The sequence below is a fragment of the Eriocheir sinensis genome, chromosome 20 (assembly GCF_024679095.1).
Source record: "Eriocheir sinensis breed Jianghai 21 chromosome 20, ASM2467909v1, whole genome shotgun sequence".
Classification (NCBI taxonomy): domain Eukaryota; kingdom Metazoa; phylum Arthropoda; class Malacostraca; order Decapoda; family Varunidae; genus Eriocheir; species Eriocheir sinensis.
This window is the reverse complement of record NC_066528.1, coordinates 21104498-21119908: the sequence shown is the minus strand read 5'-3', so window position 1 is coordinate 21119908 and position 15411 is coordinate 21104498. Positions and strand designations below refer to the sequence as shown.

Here is a 15411-nt window from a genome sequence, read left to right as displayed (position 1 = left end):
GCACGGACAAACTCGTCACACGAACTCATCGCAGTCGGCGGACGAACTCGGTGCAAAAACTTTGATTGATTGATTGATTGTTTATTGTTGCAGGTAAACAACAAGGGAGAAGGGAGGAACATGCCATCCCAACCCTCAGGCAGGACAGAGTGTGATTATACAACTATTAATAACCATGTTTGGATTCCCATATCTCAAAAAAGCACTGGTTCAATCTTACTCAGATTTTTTTAATGTAACATAAGTAAACTAAGTAAGAGGTGCCTCTACCTCTACCTAGCCTCTACATGAGGCTGTCAGCATCCCCGCGGTGGGCTACGCAACGCACCCCCCTGCGGACTGCACCTGCCCGGGACTGACTAATTAAAGGTGCCTAAGTCTATCAAATAAAGGCCCAAAACACACAAAAGGAAGCAAAATGGGAGAAAAAGGCAATAAATAAGTAGAGATGCTCATTTGACAGAAGTTTGTTTACAAGGGAAGGGAGAGAGAGAGAGGGAGAGAGTCGTCTGCAGCCCTCCGTGGTGTCTCCCTGCCCAGCACGCCCACGCCCGCCCACGCCCATGGCCACGCACACACAAAAGGTATACACACACACACACACACACGTACACACGCTCACAGGTACACATGGAGACGGACACACACCGCTTTGTGTGTGTGTGTGTGTGTGTGTGTGTGTGTGTGTGTTATTCTTGCACTGATACTAATCTCTCTCTCTCTCTCTCTCTCTCTCTCTCTCTCTCTCTCTCTCTCTCTCTCTCTCTCTCTCTCTCTCTGGCTTGGACATGTGTGGAGGCCGGAGAGAGAGAGAGAGAGAGAGAGAGAGAGAGAGAGAGAGAGAGAGAGAGAGAGAGATACACACACGTCTAGACCACTGGGAGAGAGAGAGAGAGAGAGAGAGAGAAAAGAAAACACTATAATATTAAAGAGTAAAGAAGAAAATGAGAAAGAGAAGAAGAAGAAGAAGAATGAGAGAAATTTGAGAATAATGAGAGAAAGAAAAGAGAGAAAACACACATTAACACTCACTCTACAAGCCTTGAAATGGAGAGGAGACAAGCCTTCCCTTCTCTTCCTCCTCTTCCTCTTCTTCTCTTCTCTTCCCTTGAGGCCCACCATTAGTAGCAAGCCTCCTCTGCACTGGGCCTGAAAAGAGATGTATAATAATGATAATAATAGTGATGATCTGAGGAAGTAATTATATATTCCCCTCTCTCTCTCTCTCTCTCTCTCTCTCTCTCTCTCAGCCTATCTATCCACCCATCCATCCATACCTCTTTCAATCTATCTATCTATTTATCTATCTCTTAGTCTACCAATCTATCTATATTAACTTGTATTTCAATATATTTCATACCACAAAATTCCCTCCTTCCCTTCCTTACCTATGACAATCAACTCAGTCAATTCTTCCTTAGCTATAACAATCAACTCAGTCAATTCTTCCTTCCCTATGACAATCAACTCGGTCAATTCTTCCTTAGCTATAACAATCAACTTGGTCAATTCTTCCTTCCCTATGACAATCAACTCAGTCAATTCTTCCTTACCCATGACAATCAACTCAGTCAATTCTTCCTTAGCTATGACAATCAACTTGGTCAATTCTTCCTCCTACCTTCCACCCCGTATGAGCCGTCAGTCTTCCACCCAGTGATAACATAGAGGTAGTTACATGTTTGTTATTTCACCGCCGAGTGGCCTAAGACTACCCACATGCTGTCCTGAAGACCACCCATCAACCCAGACTCTAGAGGAAACCGTCCAAGTGAATCAAGAATGAGTTCTGGGGGGCAGCATGAGCCAAGAATAAATGGCACCACTATAAAAATTGCATGTGCCATGAGGGGTTTGGGCCGACCACCAGGCCCCTAATGAAAGCCTCCAGCGCTGTCACTTGCTGCGTGTTCTTTACTGATAAAAAAGTAATAAATAGATAAATAAATAAAACAATAAAAAAGATGTGCAGGCTTACAAGGTTTTCTGTTCCAGCCCTGCCATCAATGACATCAGTCAAGGTGTGCCCCTCCTCCCCCTCCCCCTCCTCCTGCCCTGCCGGGAGCCCCCTGAGCCCCGAGGCGCTGTCCCCCCCGGCGGCGGCTGCGGCGGCCATGAAAGTGGAGGAGGAAGCTGCTGAGGACAGGTTCCTGCAGGAGTGCCTGGCCATGGACCAGCTGGGCTCCGAGGACACCCTTGCCCCGGCACTGAAGAAGGACTCAGACGTGGAGGAGGATGAGGACGAGGAGGAGGAGGAGGAGGAAGAGGAAGGGAGTGAGGACAAGGACAGCAATGACGAGAACCTGGGCCAAGGGGCGAACCGGGGCCAGCGGGGCAGCGGCGGGGGCGGAAAGCGGCCCCGGAAGAAGTACCAGAAGATCCAACGCCTGACACGCATCTACACCTGTGTGGACTGTCCCGAGACCTTCTCCCGCCTCAGCCAGCTGCGCGCACACTCCAGGGTGCACGCCCAGGACCAGGCAGAGGTGAGGGGGCCAGGGGGGGAGTGTGAGGAAGGAGTGAATGCTTGACTGGAAAAGATGAATAACTGTACTGACTGACTGACTGACTGGAGGAAAGTTAGGGCTATGTAATGTGCTAACACACACACACACACACACACACTCCTCTCTTTCGACCACTCCTCTGTGCTCTTTTTTTTACCCAGGAGCTCACAGTGATTAACCATTTATTTCACACACACACACACACACACACACACACACACACACACACACACACACACACACACTTCTCTCTTTCAACCACTCATCTGTACTTTTTTTTTTACCTAAGGCTCACAGTGATTAACCTTTTTCTAACCAGTTTTTTTTTTTGCCCTTGAGCTGATTCCTTAAAAAACAAAAAAAAAACATACTCAAAGACTTACAGGAGAGGATGAATGACTGACCTTGCTAACACACACACACACACACACACACACACACACACACACACACACACACACACACACATAGCTTCCCACAAAGAAATATAGAGGTTTGGAACAGACTAAGTAAGGATGTAGTATCAGCGAGAAGTGTGCAAAGCTTTAAGGAAAAGTTGGATAAATGTAGATACGGAGACGGGACCACATGAGCATAAAGCCCAGGCCCTGTAAAACTACAACTAGATAAAAGTAGGTAAGTACACGCCTTACTAACACCAGCCCTCACTCTTGCAGAGGTACGAGTGTGACCTGTGTGAGGAGGTGTTTGACCGCGTGAAGCGCCTGGTGTCCCACCGCAAGAAGCACCACCGGGCCAGCCTGTCCTGCAAGATGTGCTCCAGCAAGTTCACGCACTACGCCTCCTACAGGATCCACATGCGCGTCCACAAGGGTGAGAAGCCGTACGTGTGCCAGGAGTGCGGCGCGGCCTTCGTGCAGAGCGGCCACCTCAACATACACAAGCGCACCCACACCGGGGAGAAGCCGTACACCTGTGACATCTGCAACAGCCACTTCAAGCAGATCTCCCACCTCAAGACACATGTCCGCACCCACACCCGCGTCAAGCCCTACCAGTGTGACCAGTGCGAGGCGTCCTTCACGCAGAACAGCAGCCTCAAGCGGCACCGGCGCTCCCACACCGGGGAGAAGCCGTACAAGTGTGCCTTCTGCGACATGACCTTCGTGGTGAAGAGCAACATGCAGCGCCACCTCTACACCCACACCGGGGAGAAGCCGTACCAGTGTGACCTCTGCCCCGCCTCCTTCGGCCAGGCCATCGACCTCAAGCGCCACAAGATCAGCCACACCGGCATCAAGCCGTTCCGCTGCGACCGCTGCGACGCCGCCTTCAGCCGCAAGAACAACCTCAAGTGGCACCAGATGACCCACGCGGGGCACACGCCCTTCCGCTGCGAGGTGTGCCAGGTGGGATTCTCCTCCCCCGGCGACCTCAAGGTGCACAAGCGCGCCCACGCCCCGCCCAAGCCCTTCCGCTGCGACGCCTGCCCCGCCTCCTTCCAGCAGGTGGGCTCCCTGGCGCGCCACAAGATGATCCACACGGGGGAGCGCCCACTGCGCCGCCGCCCTGAGCACCGCCCCGGCTCATTCAAGGACACCGGGGTCAAGCCCCACACCTGCCAGGTGTGCGGCGCAGCATTCTGCGAGAAGAGGAACCTCAAGCGCCACGTCATATCCCTGCACCAGGACCTGCGGCTGGCCGGGGCCGGGGCGGGGGCTGGCCGGGCCAAGGAGGAGAGTGGGGCGGGGGAGGGGGGCGTGGAGGGGCTGGTCAAGGTACAGGTGCAACAGGAGCAGCAGCAGCAGCCACAGCAGCACCAGGCCATACCACCCCCAGTCCTGCAGGCCAAGCGGCGCGTGGTGCAGGAGCAGGTGAGCTACACGCTGGCCCCGGCCCCGCCCCCAGCCCCTCAGGTGCCCCTGCTGCTGGCCCCGGCCCAGGAGGTGGTGCAGCAGCAGCAGGAGGAGGCCATTGCCGCCCCGCCAGAGGAGGTGTCTGGGCAGGGCCTGACGCTGCAGCAGGTGGTGCTGCAGCCCTCCATCACCACGGAGGAGGTGCTGGCCGCTGCCGCCGCTGCAGCCGCCGGCCCTGCACCCCAGGCGGTGGCCACACAGATGCCCCAGCTGGTTCTGGCGCAGGGCCCCGGCCAGCCGCCCCGGCCTGCCCGGCCTGCCACCAGCTGCCAGAACCACCACGCCCACGTGCTGACCTTCATGGAGGGCGGCGCCAACCAATGGCAGACCTGGTGCTTCTGTGACCCCCCCACCACCCCAGGGGAGGCTGGCCCCCCCACCCCCGCCACCATCACCACCATCCCTGCCCCCGGCGGCACCATCATCGCCACCGCAGCCCCGGCCCAGGCCCCCTCCCCCCCGGCCCAGGCGGTGACCCTGGCAGCGCCCTGCACGGCCCTGGACGGCCTGGACGCACAGATCATACCAGCACAAATTCAGGTACAAATACCCGTCAGCGGCGGCGGCGGCGGGGAGGTGGTGCGTGGGTGGCTGGGCGGCTGGGCCAAGTGTTAACGCCCGCCCTGCCCTGCCCCACCCCACCCTTGCCCGAGGAACACCACAGCTTAGGTTCACTCGCGTCCTTCCAGTTTTATCTTTGTTCCAAGTTTCAGACATTTGCCCAGAGGGTCATACCAAGGGGCACTGTGTGTGTGTGTGTGTGTGTGTGTGTGTGTGTGTGTGTGTTCTGCGTGTGCCAAGAGTACCCTAACCTAAGCTAAGTGTTGTCTGTTAGATCTGTTATGAGTCAATTTGTTGCTTTTATAGTTGGTGGATATTTTATAGAGTTCAATATTTTATAATTTTCAAATGATTTACGTACAGAGTCGCGTAGAGTGTTATAATTACGTAGCGTGCTGTATCGTGCGTAGGTTAGAGAGAGAGAGAGAGATTCTTCCTAAGCCAACATTCCTGACAAAATAGAAATCTATGCCCATATTCCTAAACGTATTATCGCCTCAGTTCGTCTGTTTGCATCTTGAACAGGGAAGAACACCCATGAACAAACACCCAGCTAATCTTCCCTGTGGCCTTGGGAAATACTGTCATCCCTTAAATAGTATGGTTTCCAATAGTTCAGTTTCAGTTTTATACAGATTGTCATAGAAGACCTTTTAGGATTTTTAAAGTTCCTGCTCATTGGGATATTTAAAAATCCTTAAAAATCTTCTTAGAAAATCCACATAAAACCAAAACCGAACTATTGGAAACCGTACTATTTGACGGACGACTGTAGTCATAATGGGAGACTGAGATGTTCAAGAAGACACTTACGGAGATACAGAATGATACTGGTGATAGTTTTACACGGCTTCTGCATCTTGAAAGGGAAAATCACCCATGAAAACCTGGCTAATTTTCCCTGTGGCCTTGGGAAATAGTCGTAATGATGTCTGTTTGAAGAGCCTCTCATAGAAGTTGCTGGGATTTTCATGGACTGTCTTGTGACCCTGGTGATAGTTTTACATGACTTCTTCATCTCAAAAGGGAAAATCACCCATGAAAACCTGGCTACTCATCCCTGTGGCCTTGGGAAATACGCCCCAGTAGACACATACAGAGATACAGAGATACACATTGATACTGGTGATAGTTTTACACAATTTCATCATCTCGAAAGGAAAAAACAGCCATGAAAACCCAACTAATCATCCCTGTGGCCTTGGGAAATATGCCCCAGTAGACACATACAGCTATACAGAGATACACATTGATACTGGTGATAGTTTTACACAACTTCATCATCTCGAAAGGAAAAAAACAGCCATGAAAACCCAGCTAATCTTCCCTGTGGCCTTGGGAAATATGCCCCAGTAGACACATACAGCTATACAGAGATACACATTGATACTGGTGATAGTTTTACATGACTTCTTCATCTCAAAAGGGAAAATCACCCATGAAAACCTGGCTACTCATCCCTGTGGCCTTGGGAAATACGCCCCAGTAGACACATACAGAGATACACATTGATAATGGTGATAGTTTTACACAATTTCACCATCTCGAAAGGAAAAACCAGCCATGAAAACCCAACTAATCATCCCTGTGGCCTTGGGAAATATGCCCCAGTAGACACATACAGCTATACAGAGATACACATTGATACTGGTGATAGTTTTACACAATTTCATCATCTCAAAAGGAAAAAAACAGCCATGAAAACCCAACTAATCTTCCCTGTGGCCTTGGGAAACAGTCATGGAGGGAGGCGGATACGTTTAACAATTTGGACATTATCTATTTCACATTCCGATGAGATTTGCGACAGCAGCAGCACTGAGAGAGGGGGGGGGAGCGAGCGAGACCAGCACCTGAGCTCACTACACCCGAGACTAGGCTCGTTGAGGTGTGTGGAGGTGGGAGGAAGGAGGAAGACCCATAACACTATACTAACACTGTATCATCACTGTGTTTTCACTATTTTATTGTAATTTTCTAAACTCCATTAATATACTAGGAAGAAATCACCATATTATCACTATATATCTCATTACTATATTATTACTATATGGAAAATCTCACTATATTATCACCATATTATCACTATGTTATGAAAAACTTATTAAAATCTGTCACTATATAATGGAAAATCACTATATTGTTACTATTATTACTATATTATCACTATTATGAAAAACTTACTAAATCCATCACTATATTATTGCTATGTTATGGGAAATTGCATAACTCCATCACTATATCATTGCTATGTTATGGGAAATTGCATAACTCCATCACTATATCATTGCTATGTTATGGGAAATTGCATAACTCCATCACTATATCATTGCTATGTTATGGGAAATTGCATAACTCCATCACTATATCATTGCTATGTTATGGGAAATTGCATAACTCCATCACTATATCATTGCTATGTTATGGGAAATTGCATAACTCCATCACTATATCATTGCTATGTTATGGGAAATTGCATAACTCCATCACTATATCATTGCTATGTTATTTGAAATTGCATAACTACATCACTATATCATTTCTATGTTATGGAAATTGCATAACTCCATCACTATATCATTGCTATGTTATGGGAAATTGCATAACTCCATCACTATATCATTGCTATATGTTATGGGAAATTGCATAACTCCATCACTATATCATTGCTATGTTATGGAAATTGCATAACTCCATCACTATATCATTGCTATGTTATGGGAAATTGCATAACTCCATCACTATATCATTGCTATGTTATGGAAATTGCATAACTCCATCACTATATCATTGCTATGTTATGGGAAATTGCATAACTCCATCACTATATCATTGCTATGTTATGGGAAATTGCATAACTCCATCACTATATCATTGCTATGTTATGGGAAATTGCATAACTCCATCACTATATCATTGCTATGTTATGGGAAATTGCATAACTCCGGAGATCACTATATCATTGCTATGTTATGGGAAATTGCATAACTCCATCACTATATCATTGCTATGTTATGGGAAATTGCATAACTCCATCACTATATCATTGCTATGTTATGAGAAATTGCATAACTCCATCACTATATCATTGCTATGTTATGAGAAATTGCATAACTCCATCACTATATCATTGCTATGTTATGGGAAATTGCATAACTCCGGAGATCACTATATTATGGAGAATCTAAGGCAGGTATTACAAGGCTCCATATGTTTCTTAAAGGAACAGGGCAAGTCACACACTAAAGTCTTGCCTTAACACAGCACAGCAAAGAAAGTCCCTCTCCCCTTACCACACCAGCCTTGCCCTTCCCCTCCCTCCCCCTTACCACACACCAGCCGTGCCTTCCTTCCCCTCCTCCCTTACCACACCAGCCTTGCCTTCCCCTCCTCCCCTTACCACACCAGCCTTGCCTTCCTTCCCCTCCCTCCCCTTACCACACCAGCCCTTCCTTCCCTCCTCCCCTTACCACACCAGCCGTGCCCTTCCTTCCCTCCCTCCCCTTACCACACCAGCCTTGCCTTCCCCTCCTCCCCTTACCACACCAGCCGTGCCTTCCTTCCCTCCTCCCCTTACCACACCAGCCGCCTTCCTTCCCCTCCCTCACCCTTACCACACCAGCCTTGCCCTTCCCCTCCCTCCCCTTACCACACCAGCCGTACCCTTCCTTCCCCTCCCTCCCCTTACCACACCAGCCGTACCCTTCCTTCCCCTCCCTCCCCTTACCACACCAGCCGTACCCGTCCTTCCCCTCCCTCCCCTTACCACACCAGCCGTGCCTTCCCCTCCCCTCCCTTACCACACCAGCCGTGCTTCCTTCCCTCCCTCCCCTTACCACCAGCCGTGCCCTTCCCCTCCTTCCCCTTACCACACCAGCCGTACCCGTCCTTCCCCTCCTTCCCCCTTACCACACCAGCCGTACCCTTCCTTCCCCTCCTTCCCCTTACCAAACAAGCGGTACCTTTCCTTCCCGTCCTTCCCCTTACCACACCAGCCGTACCCTTCCTTCCCCTCCCTCCCCTTACCACACCAGCCTTGCCCTTCCCCTCCCTCCCCCTTACCACACCAGCCGTACCCTTCCTTCCCCTCCCTCCCCTTACCACACCAGCCGTACCCTTCCTTCCCCTCCCTCCCCTTACCACACCAGCCGTACCCTTCCTTCCCCTCCCTCCCCTTACCACACCAGCCGTACCCTTCCTTCCCCTCCTTCCCCTTACCACACCAGCCGTACCCTTCCTTCCCCTCCCTTACCACACCAGCCGTGCCCTTCCTTCCCCTCCCTCCCCTTACCACACCAGCCGCACCCTTCCTTCCCTCCCTCCCCTTACCACCAGCCGTGCCCTTCCTTCCCCTCCCTCCCCTTACCACACCAGCTGCCCTTCCTTCCCCTCCCTCCCCTTACCACACCAGCCGTGCCTTCCTTCCCTCCTCCCCTTACCACACCAGCCATCCTTCCTTCCCCTCCCTCCCCTTACCACACCAGCCGTGCCTTCCTTCCCCTCCCTCCCCTTACCACACCAGCCATGCCCTTCCTTCCCTCCCTCCCCTTACCACACCAGCCATACCCTTCCCCTCCCTCCCTTACCACACCAGCCATACCCTTCCTTCCCCTCCCGCCCCATACCACACCAGCCCTACCCTTCCATCCCTCCCTCCCCTTACCACACCAGCCTTCCTTCCCCTCCCTCCCCTTACCACACCAGCCGTGCCCTTCCTTCCCTCCTCCCCATTACCACACCAGCCGTACCCTTCCTTCCCCACCCTCCCTTACCACCAGCCGTGCCCTTCCTTCCCTCCTCCCCTTACCACACCAGCTGCACTTCCTTCCCTCCCCTTACCACACCAGCCGTACCCTTCCTTCCCCTCCCTCCCCTTACCACACCAGCCGTGCCTTCCTTCCTCCCTCCCCTTACCACACCAGCCCTTCCTTCCTTCCCCTCCTCCCTTACCACACCAGCCGTGCCCTTCCTTCCCCTCCCTCCCCATTACCACACCAGCCGTACCCTTCCTTCCCCTCCCTCCCCTTACCACACCAGCCGTACCCTTCCTTCCCCTCCCTCCCCTTACCACACCAGCCGTACCCTTCCTTCCCCTCCCTCCCCTTACCACACCAGCCTTGCCCTTCCCCTCCCTCCCCTTACCACACCAGCCGTACCCGTCCTTCCCCTCCTTCCCCTTACCACACCAGCCTTGCCCTTCCCCTCCCTCCCCCTTACCACACCAGCCTTACCTATCCCCTCCCTCCTCCTTATCACACCAGCCTTCCCCTACCTCCCCCTTACCACACCAGCCTTACCCTTCCCCTCCCTCCTTATCACACCAGCCTTACCTATCCCCTCCCTCCTTCCCTTTCCTCCCCCTACTGAGAGTGAGGTGCTGGGCCCGTCCGCTGCTAAGAGAGAGAGAGAGGCATTACTACCCTTTATGTCAGTAGCTTAGCCAGTCCCATAGTACCTGAGTGTGTAGTCCGCATATATTGATTGGTTGACCTCCTGCTCCGTTCCAGACTGACTGATGTTGTGACGGACTGTTATGATGTATTGTAGCGCCTATAGGAAGTGTGTGTGTGTGTGTGTGTGTGTGTGTGTGTGTGTGTCATGGGTGTTACCACGGAATTGTTTCAGGACATTTACAAGTCATTAGTTACGTAAGTGAGTTCGTTTTCTCATCATCATTATTAATATTATTGTTATCGTTAATGTCGTGTTTGGTTATTTTTTCCGGCAGTTGTTGTTTTGTTGTTGTTGTCGCTTCACGGTTTGTTTGTTCGTTTGTTTGTTTGTTCCTCGGTGACGGAGCGCACGAGGGAATTTTTTTTTCGTAATCTCTCGTCTTCGGTCGTCACTTCAGCCTGTCGTATTTTTGTTTCCGTGACTTTAAACGCATGCCAATGTTCTCTTCATCTCCTCATTTACATATACTCAAGGTAATGCTTGTATAATTCCCATTCTTATTATTTTATTATTATTCTCTCCTTCAACAGTTAGTCCACAGTGTCACATTTCTTCCTGAGTGACTTTATATACACACAAGGTAATGTTTTTCTTATTATTTTCTTATTCCCTCCTTCAACAGTTAGTCCACAGTGTCACATTTCTTCCTGAGTGACTTTATATACACACAAGGTAATGTTTTTCTTCTGCCTCCCCTTCAAGTTTTAGTCACCAGTGTCATTTCTTCCTGAGTGACTTTATATACACACAAGGTAATGTTATTTTTATTATTTTCTTATTCCCTCCTTCAACAGTTAGTCCACAGTGTCACGGTAATGAGTGTAGCACAAGCCCAGTGACCCTTGAATCTCCCTTGAACTTAAAATCTCAATGATGCCAAAACTATTCTACTCCTAAACACAATCTCTCACCACCCCTATAGTTGAGACCTGTCCACACACACACACACACACTACGCTGCCAGGAGTGGGTACTGTCCCCCCATGAGCTAAAGGAGTGGAGTGTGTGGTGTGTGAGTTCCCCGAGTACCCTGAGATCAGTCCTTTCAATTAGCTGTTTTCAGGAGGCTACTGGCTGGTCGTCATGAGTCTAGTATGTGATTGGACCATGGGTGAATGATAGCTAAGGAATATTCAGTTGATAAGTTAGTCAGCTGGTAAATCCCTTCTTTCTTCTTCTTCTTCCTGGTTCTTTTCCTCCTCCTCCTTCTTCTTCTCACATTCCTCTGTCTCCATTTTCTCCAATATCACACACACACACACACACACACACACATCGCCACCTATCTTTCCAGTATTCCTCACGTCGCCTCAGGTTAAATGAACATGACTTGACCCTTCTCTTGAGGTCAGGGAGGTCAATGAAGGCTGTCCAGGGCGTATATACATGATTTCCAACCTTGGCCGCCTCACGAGATCAGAACACGAAACTAACTGGTCTTGTTAAGGTCATGTTCTTAAATGTATCAGCACCTCACTTTGCCTGTTTGAAAAGCCTCTTGTAGAAGTTGCTGGGATTTTCATGGACTGTTTTGTGATGTCAGGGATAGTTTTACATGACTTCTGCAACTTGAACGGGAAAAACACCCATGAAAACCCAGCTAATCTTCCCTGTGGCCTCGGGAAATAGTCATAATGGGAGACCGAGACGCCTATTTGAAGAGCCTCGCGTGGAAGTTGCTGAGATTTTCATGGACTGTTTTGTGATGTCAGGGATAGTTTTACATGACTTCTGCATCTTGAACAAGAAAAACACCCATGAAAACCTGGCTAATCTTCCCTGTGGCCTCGGGAAATAGCCTCTCGTAGAAGTTGCTGGAATTTTCATGGACTGTTTTGTGATGCCAGGGACAGTTTTACATGACTTCTGCATCTTGAACGGGAGAAACACCCATGAAAACCCGGCTAATCTTTTCTGTAACGTCGGAAAACAGTCGTAACGTGAGCGTGATGCATTTAAAAATATGTACCTAGGCATTCTCTTTTATTTCATTACAGGAGTGAATGATAAAAACTGCCATGATTTATTTTACAGCGCAGCACGTAAGGTTAAAAAAATAACACCCACATCCTGCCATGAGATTTTTCGTTCCCGGTGTCTTTTTTTTAAATCTCTCAGAATCACGCAACACACTAGCAGCTATTAACTATTACTGTACTGTGTCAATAGCTATGTCTCCAGGTAAGCTGTAGCTGTAGTCATAATGATTGGGATGATTCAGAAGTGACCACAGGGAGAGAGAGAGAGAGAAACCCCAAAATTTAACTTACGTATATTAAAATTTTTCGCTTCATTTTTAACCACTGATTGAGAACTGACCGCACAGAGAGAGAGAGAGAGAAAGAGAAAGAGAGAGAGAGAGAGAGAGAGACCCAAAACAGCAACTTATATTAAATTTTTCACTTCATTTTCAACCACTGATTCGGAACTAACCGCACAGAGAGAGAGAGAGACCCCAAAAAATCAACTTATATCAACCTTTCCGCTTCATCTTTCAGCCACTGTGCAATGTCCGGCAATATGTAATGACATCGTAATTTTATGCGACGGAAATCAATGGAAAATCACCGTATCCAAGCTAACTCTGGTCTCCCTCCCATATCCAGCACTTCTGAATTATCCCACTGCGAGGTTTTAGCAGTAGTGCCAAGACAGGCTGAGTCCGCCACCCCAGCCAGTTCTAAGGGCCCTGGGCTGGTTGGCTGGCGGGCTGGACGTAAGTTTTTGTACCTCTTAGTAAAGGTCCGAGTATAGTCTGTTTGGCGGCCACGTAGGGAGCGACGAGTCCAATTCCCGACCGATGTGACGAGTGAAATGATTCCTAGTCTTGCTTGATGATGAGACGCTGTGCACCCTTACCCCTTACCCTTAAAGACTGTATTCTTAAACGTAACGGCACCTTAGTATACCCCTGTTTGAAAAGCCTCTCGTGGAAGTTACTGGGGTTTTCATGGCCCGTTTTGTGATCCTGGTGATAGTTTTACACGACCTCTGTATCTTGAACGGGAAAATCACCCATGAAAACCCGGTTACTCTTCCCTGTGGGCTTTGAAAACAGACGTAATGGGAGCCCGAGACGCCTGTTTGAAAAGCCTCTCCTGGAAGTTGTTGCTGGAGTTTTCGTGGCCTGTTTTGTGATGGTACGGACAAATTTACACGACCTCTGAATCTTGAAAGGGAAAAACACCCATGAAAACCCAGTTACTCTTCGCTGCGGCCTTTGAAAACGGACGTAATGGGAGCCCGAGACGCCTGTTTAAGAAGCCTCTCATAGAAGTTGTTGCTGGAGTTTCCATGCATGGCCTGTTTTGTGATGCCTAGGGACAGTTTTACATGACTTCTGCATCTTGAACGGGAATATCACCCGTGAAAACCCGGTTACTCTTCCCTGTGGCCTTGGAAAACAGTCGTAGTGGGAGGCTGATACGTTTAACAATATGGATCTTAGTTAGTCCCCTTTAGAATCAGGTTAGAAGTTGTTGTTGTGGTCTATAGTCATTGCTTTGTACAGACATCCATACATTCATACCCAGTGATAGAGACCGAGTATTTTCTGTATATCAAAGCTGTTCACACTACGAATATGTGGTTGTATTTTGCATCAGTATAACCAAGGAACTGTTGGGTAAATGCCTATGCACTGTGATATTTTCAGCATATACAGTAATGATGCTTCCCGCTTACCTACTGAAAGGTGTGTGTGCGTGCGATGTGTGTGCGTGTGCGTGTGTGTCGCTTAGGAGAGCTTAGTTTGTTTTTTATGAGCAGAGCCTTGAGGCCTGCGTGTTGAGTGTGAGCTGTAGCGCCGGTGTCCCGACCAAAGACGAAATATTAATAATAGTTGTGAGCGTAGTTTCTGTGACTGTGTGTAGCGCTCGCCTGCCTGCCGGGCGGCGCTCCCTCTAAGGGTAAGAGACTGACTATGTACTGGCCTCCAGGTGTTGTTGGCGGCCCAGGGAAATAAAAGTGTGAGCCAACGCACACTATTCTGTACCATGTGGTTTCCTTACATCCCCAAAAGTGTCTTAACCCCTTGACTGCAGATTTCCTACAAGAAGACATCACCAAGCTACAGGAATGGAGCAAAAAGTGGCTGCTACAATCCACACACTATTCTGTACCCTGTGGTTTCCTTACATCCTCAAAAGTCCCTTGACCCCTTGAGTAAGTATTTCCTACAAGCAGACCTCACCAAGCTACAGGAATGGAACAAAAAGTGGCTACTACAATTCAATGAAGTAAAATGTAAAGTCCTGCACCTTGGGAGGGGATATCCAGCACACCAATACCACATGGGAAACACTCCGCTATCCACCACAGAGGCAGAAAAAGACCTGGGACTGTATGTAACCAGGCTACCAGTGAAGGGATATCCAGCACACCAATACCACATGGGAAACACTTCACTATCCACCACAGAGGCAGAAAAGACCTGGGACTATGTAACCAGGCTACCAGTGAAGGGATATCCAGCACACCAATACCACATGGGAAACACTCCACTATCCACCACAGAGACAGAGAAAGACCTGGGAGTATAGGTTACCAGGCTACCTGTGAAGGCCAAATCCATGACAATCGCAGTGAATGGGTTAATCTCTTACTGAGTTTCCGAGGGCAGCATTTTTTATCAAAGGCAAAATCAAATAGGGGAAAAAAAGCTTGAGATATACCAACACTTGCAGCTCAAAGGTAAAAAAATAATAGATAAGAACACAAAATCTCCTTCCATCCTCGGCAATGTCTCTCCTCTTACTGAGTTTCCGAGGGCAGCAATTTTTATCAAGGGCAAAATTTTAATGGGAAAAAAAAGCTTGAGATATACCAACACTTACTCACGATGAAGGCTTATGATGATGATGATGTTAATACTCACCCATGCAACTTGTTCTCTTCTTCCCATTACACTCCCAGACCTTACCAGAACCTTTACAACCATCCATACTAATACTATCTTAATGTTAGTTCTTATTGCTATGGGTTTTGTGTGTTAAGGATGTTAATACTCACCC

At 49.0% G+C, this 15411-nt stretch overlaps 1 protein-coding gene and 1 long non-coding RNA gene across 2 annotated transcripts; both read left to right on the top strand.

Annotated features, from left to right (window-relative positions):
- The first annotated feature begins 310 nt into the window (after positions 1-310).
- LOC127001384 (zinc finger protein 300-like) lies at positions 311-7448 on the top strand. Its single transcript, XM_050865943.1, has 3 exons — positions 311-584; positions 1996-2486; positions 3185-7448. The coding sequence occupies exons 2-3, from the start codon at positions 2007-2009 to the stop codon at positions 4997-4999; spliced, it is 2295 nt and encodes a 764-aa protein (XP_050721900.1). The 5' UTR covers positions 311-584; positions 1996-2006; the 3' UTR covers positions 5000-7448.
- Positions 7449-10923: 3475 nt separating this feature from the next.
- LOC127001383 (uncharacterized) lies at positions 10924-14392 on the top strand. The gene is made up of 2 exons (XR_007755225.1): positions 10924-11071; positions 11152-14392. It is a non-coding gene; the product is annotated as an uncharacterized LOC127001383 (long non-coding RNA).
- The last annotated feature ends 1019 nt before the right edge of the window (positions 14393-15411 follow it).

Bases quoted from the DNA above. Each gene is read 5' to 3' on its own strand.
- LOC127001384 (XM_050865943.1), top strand. From the start codon at position 2,007: ATGACATCAGTCAAGGTGTGCCCCTCCTCCCCCTCCCCCTCCTCCTGC. The intron at 2,487-3,184 runs GTGAGGGGGCCA...TCACTCTTGCAG, and splicing joins ACGCCCAGGACCAGGCAGAG to AGGTACGAGTGTGACCTGTG.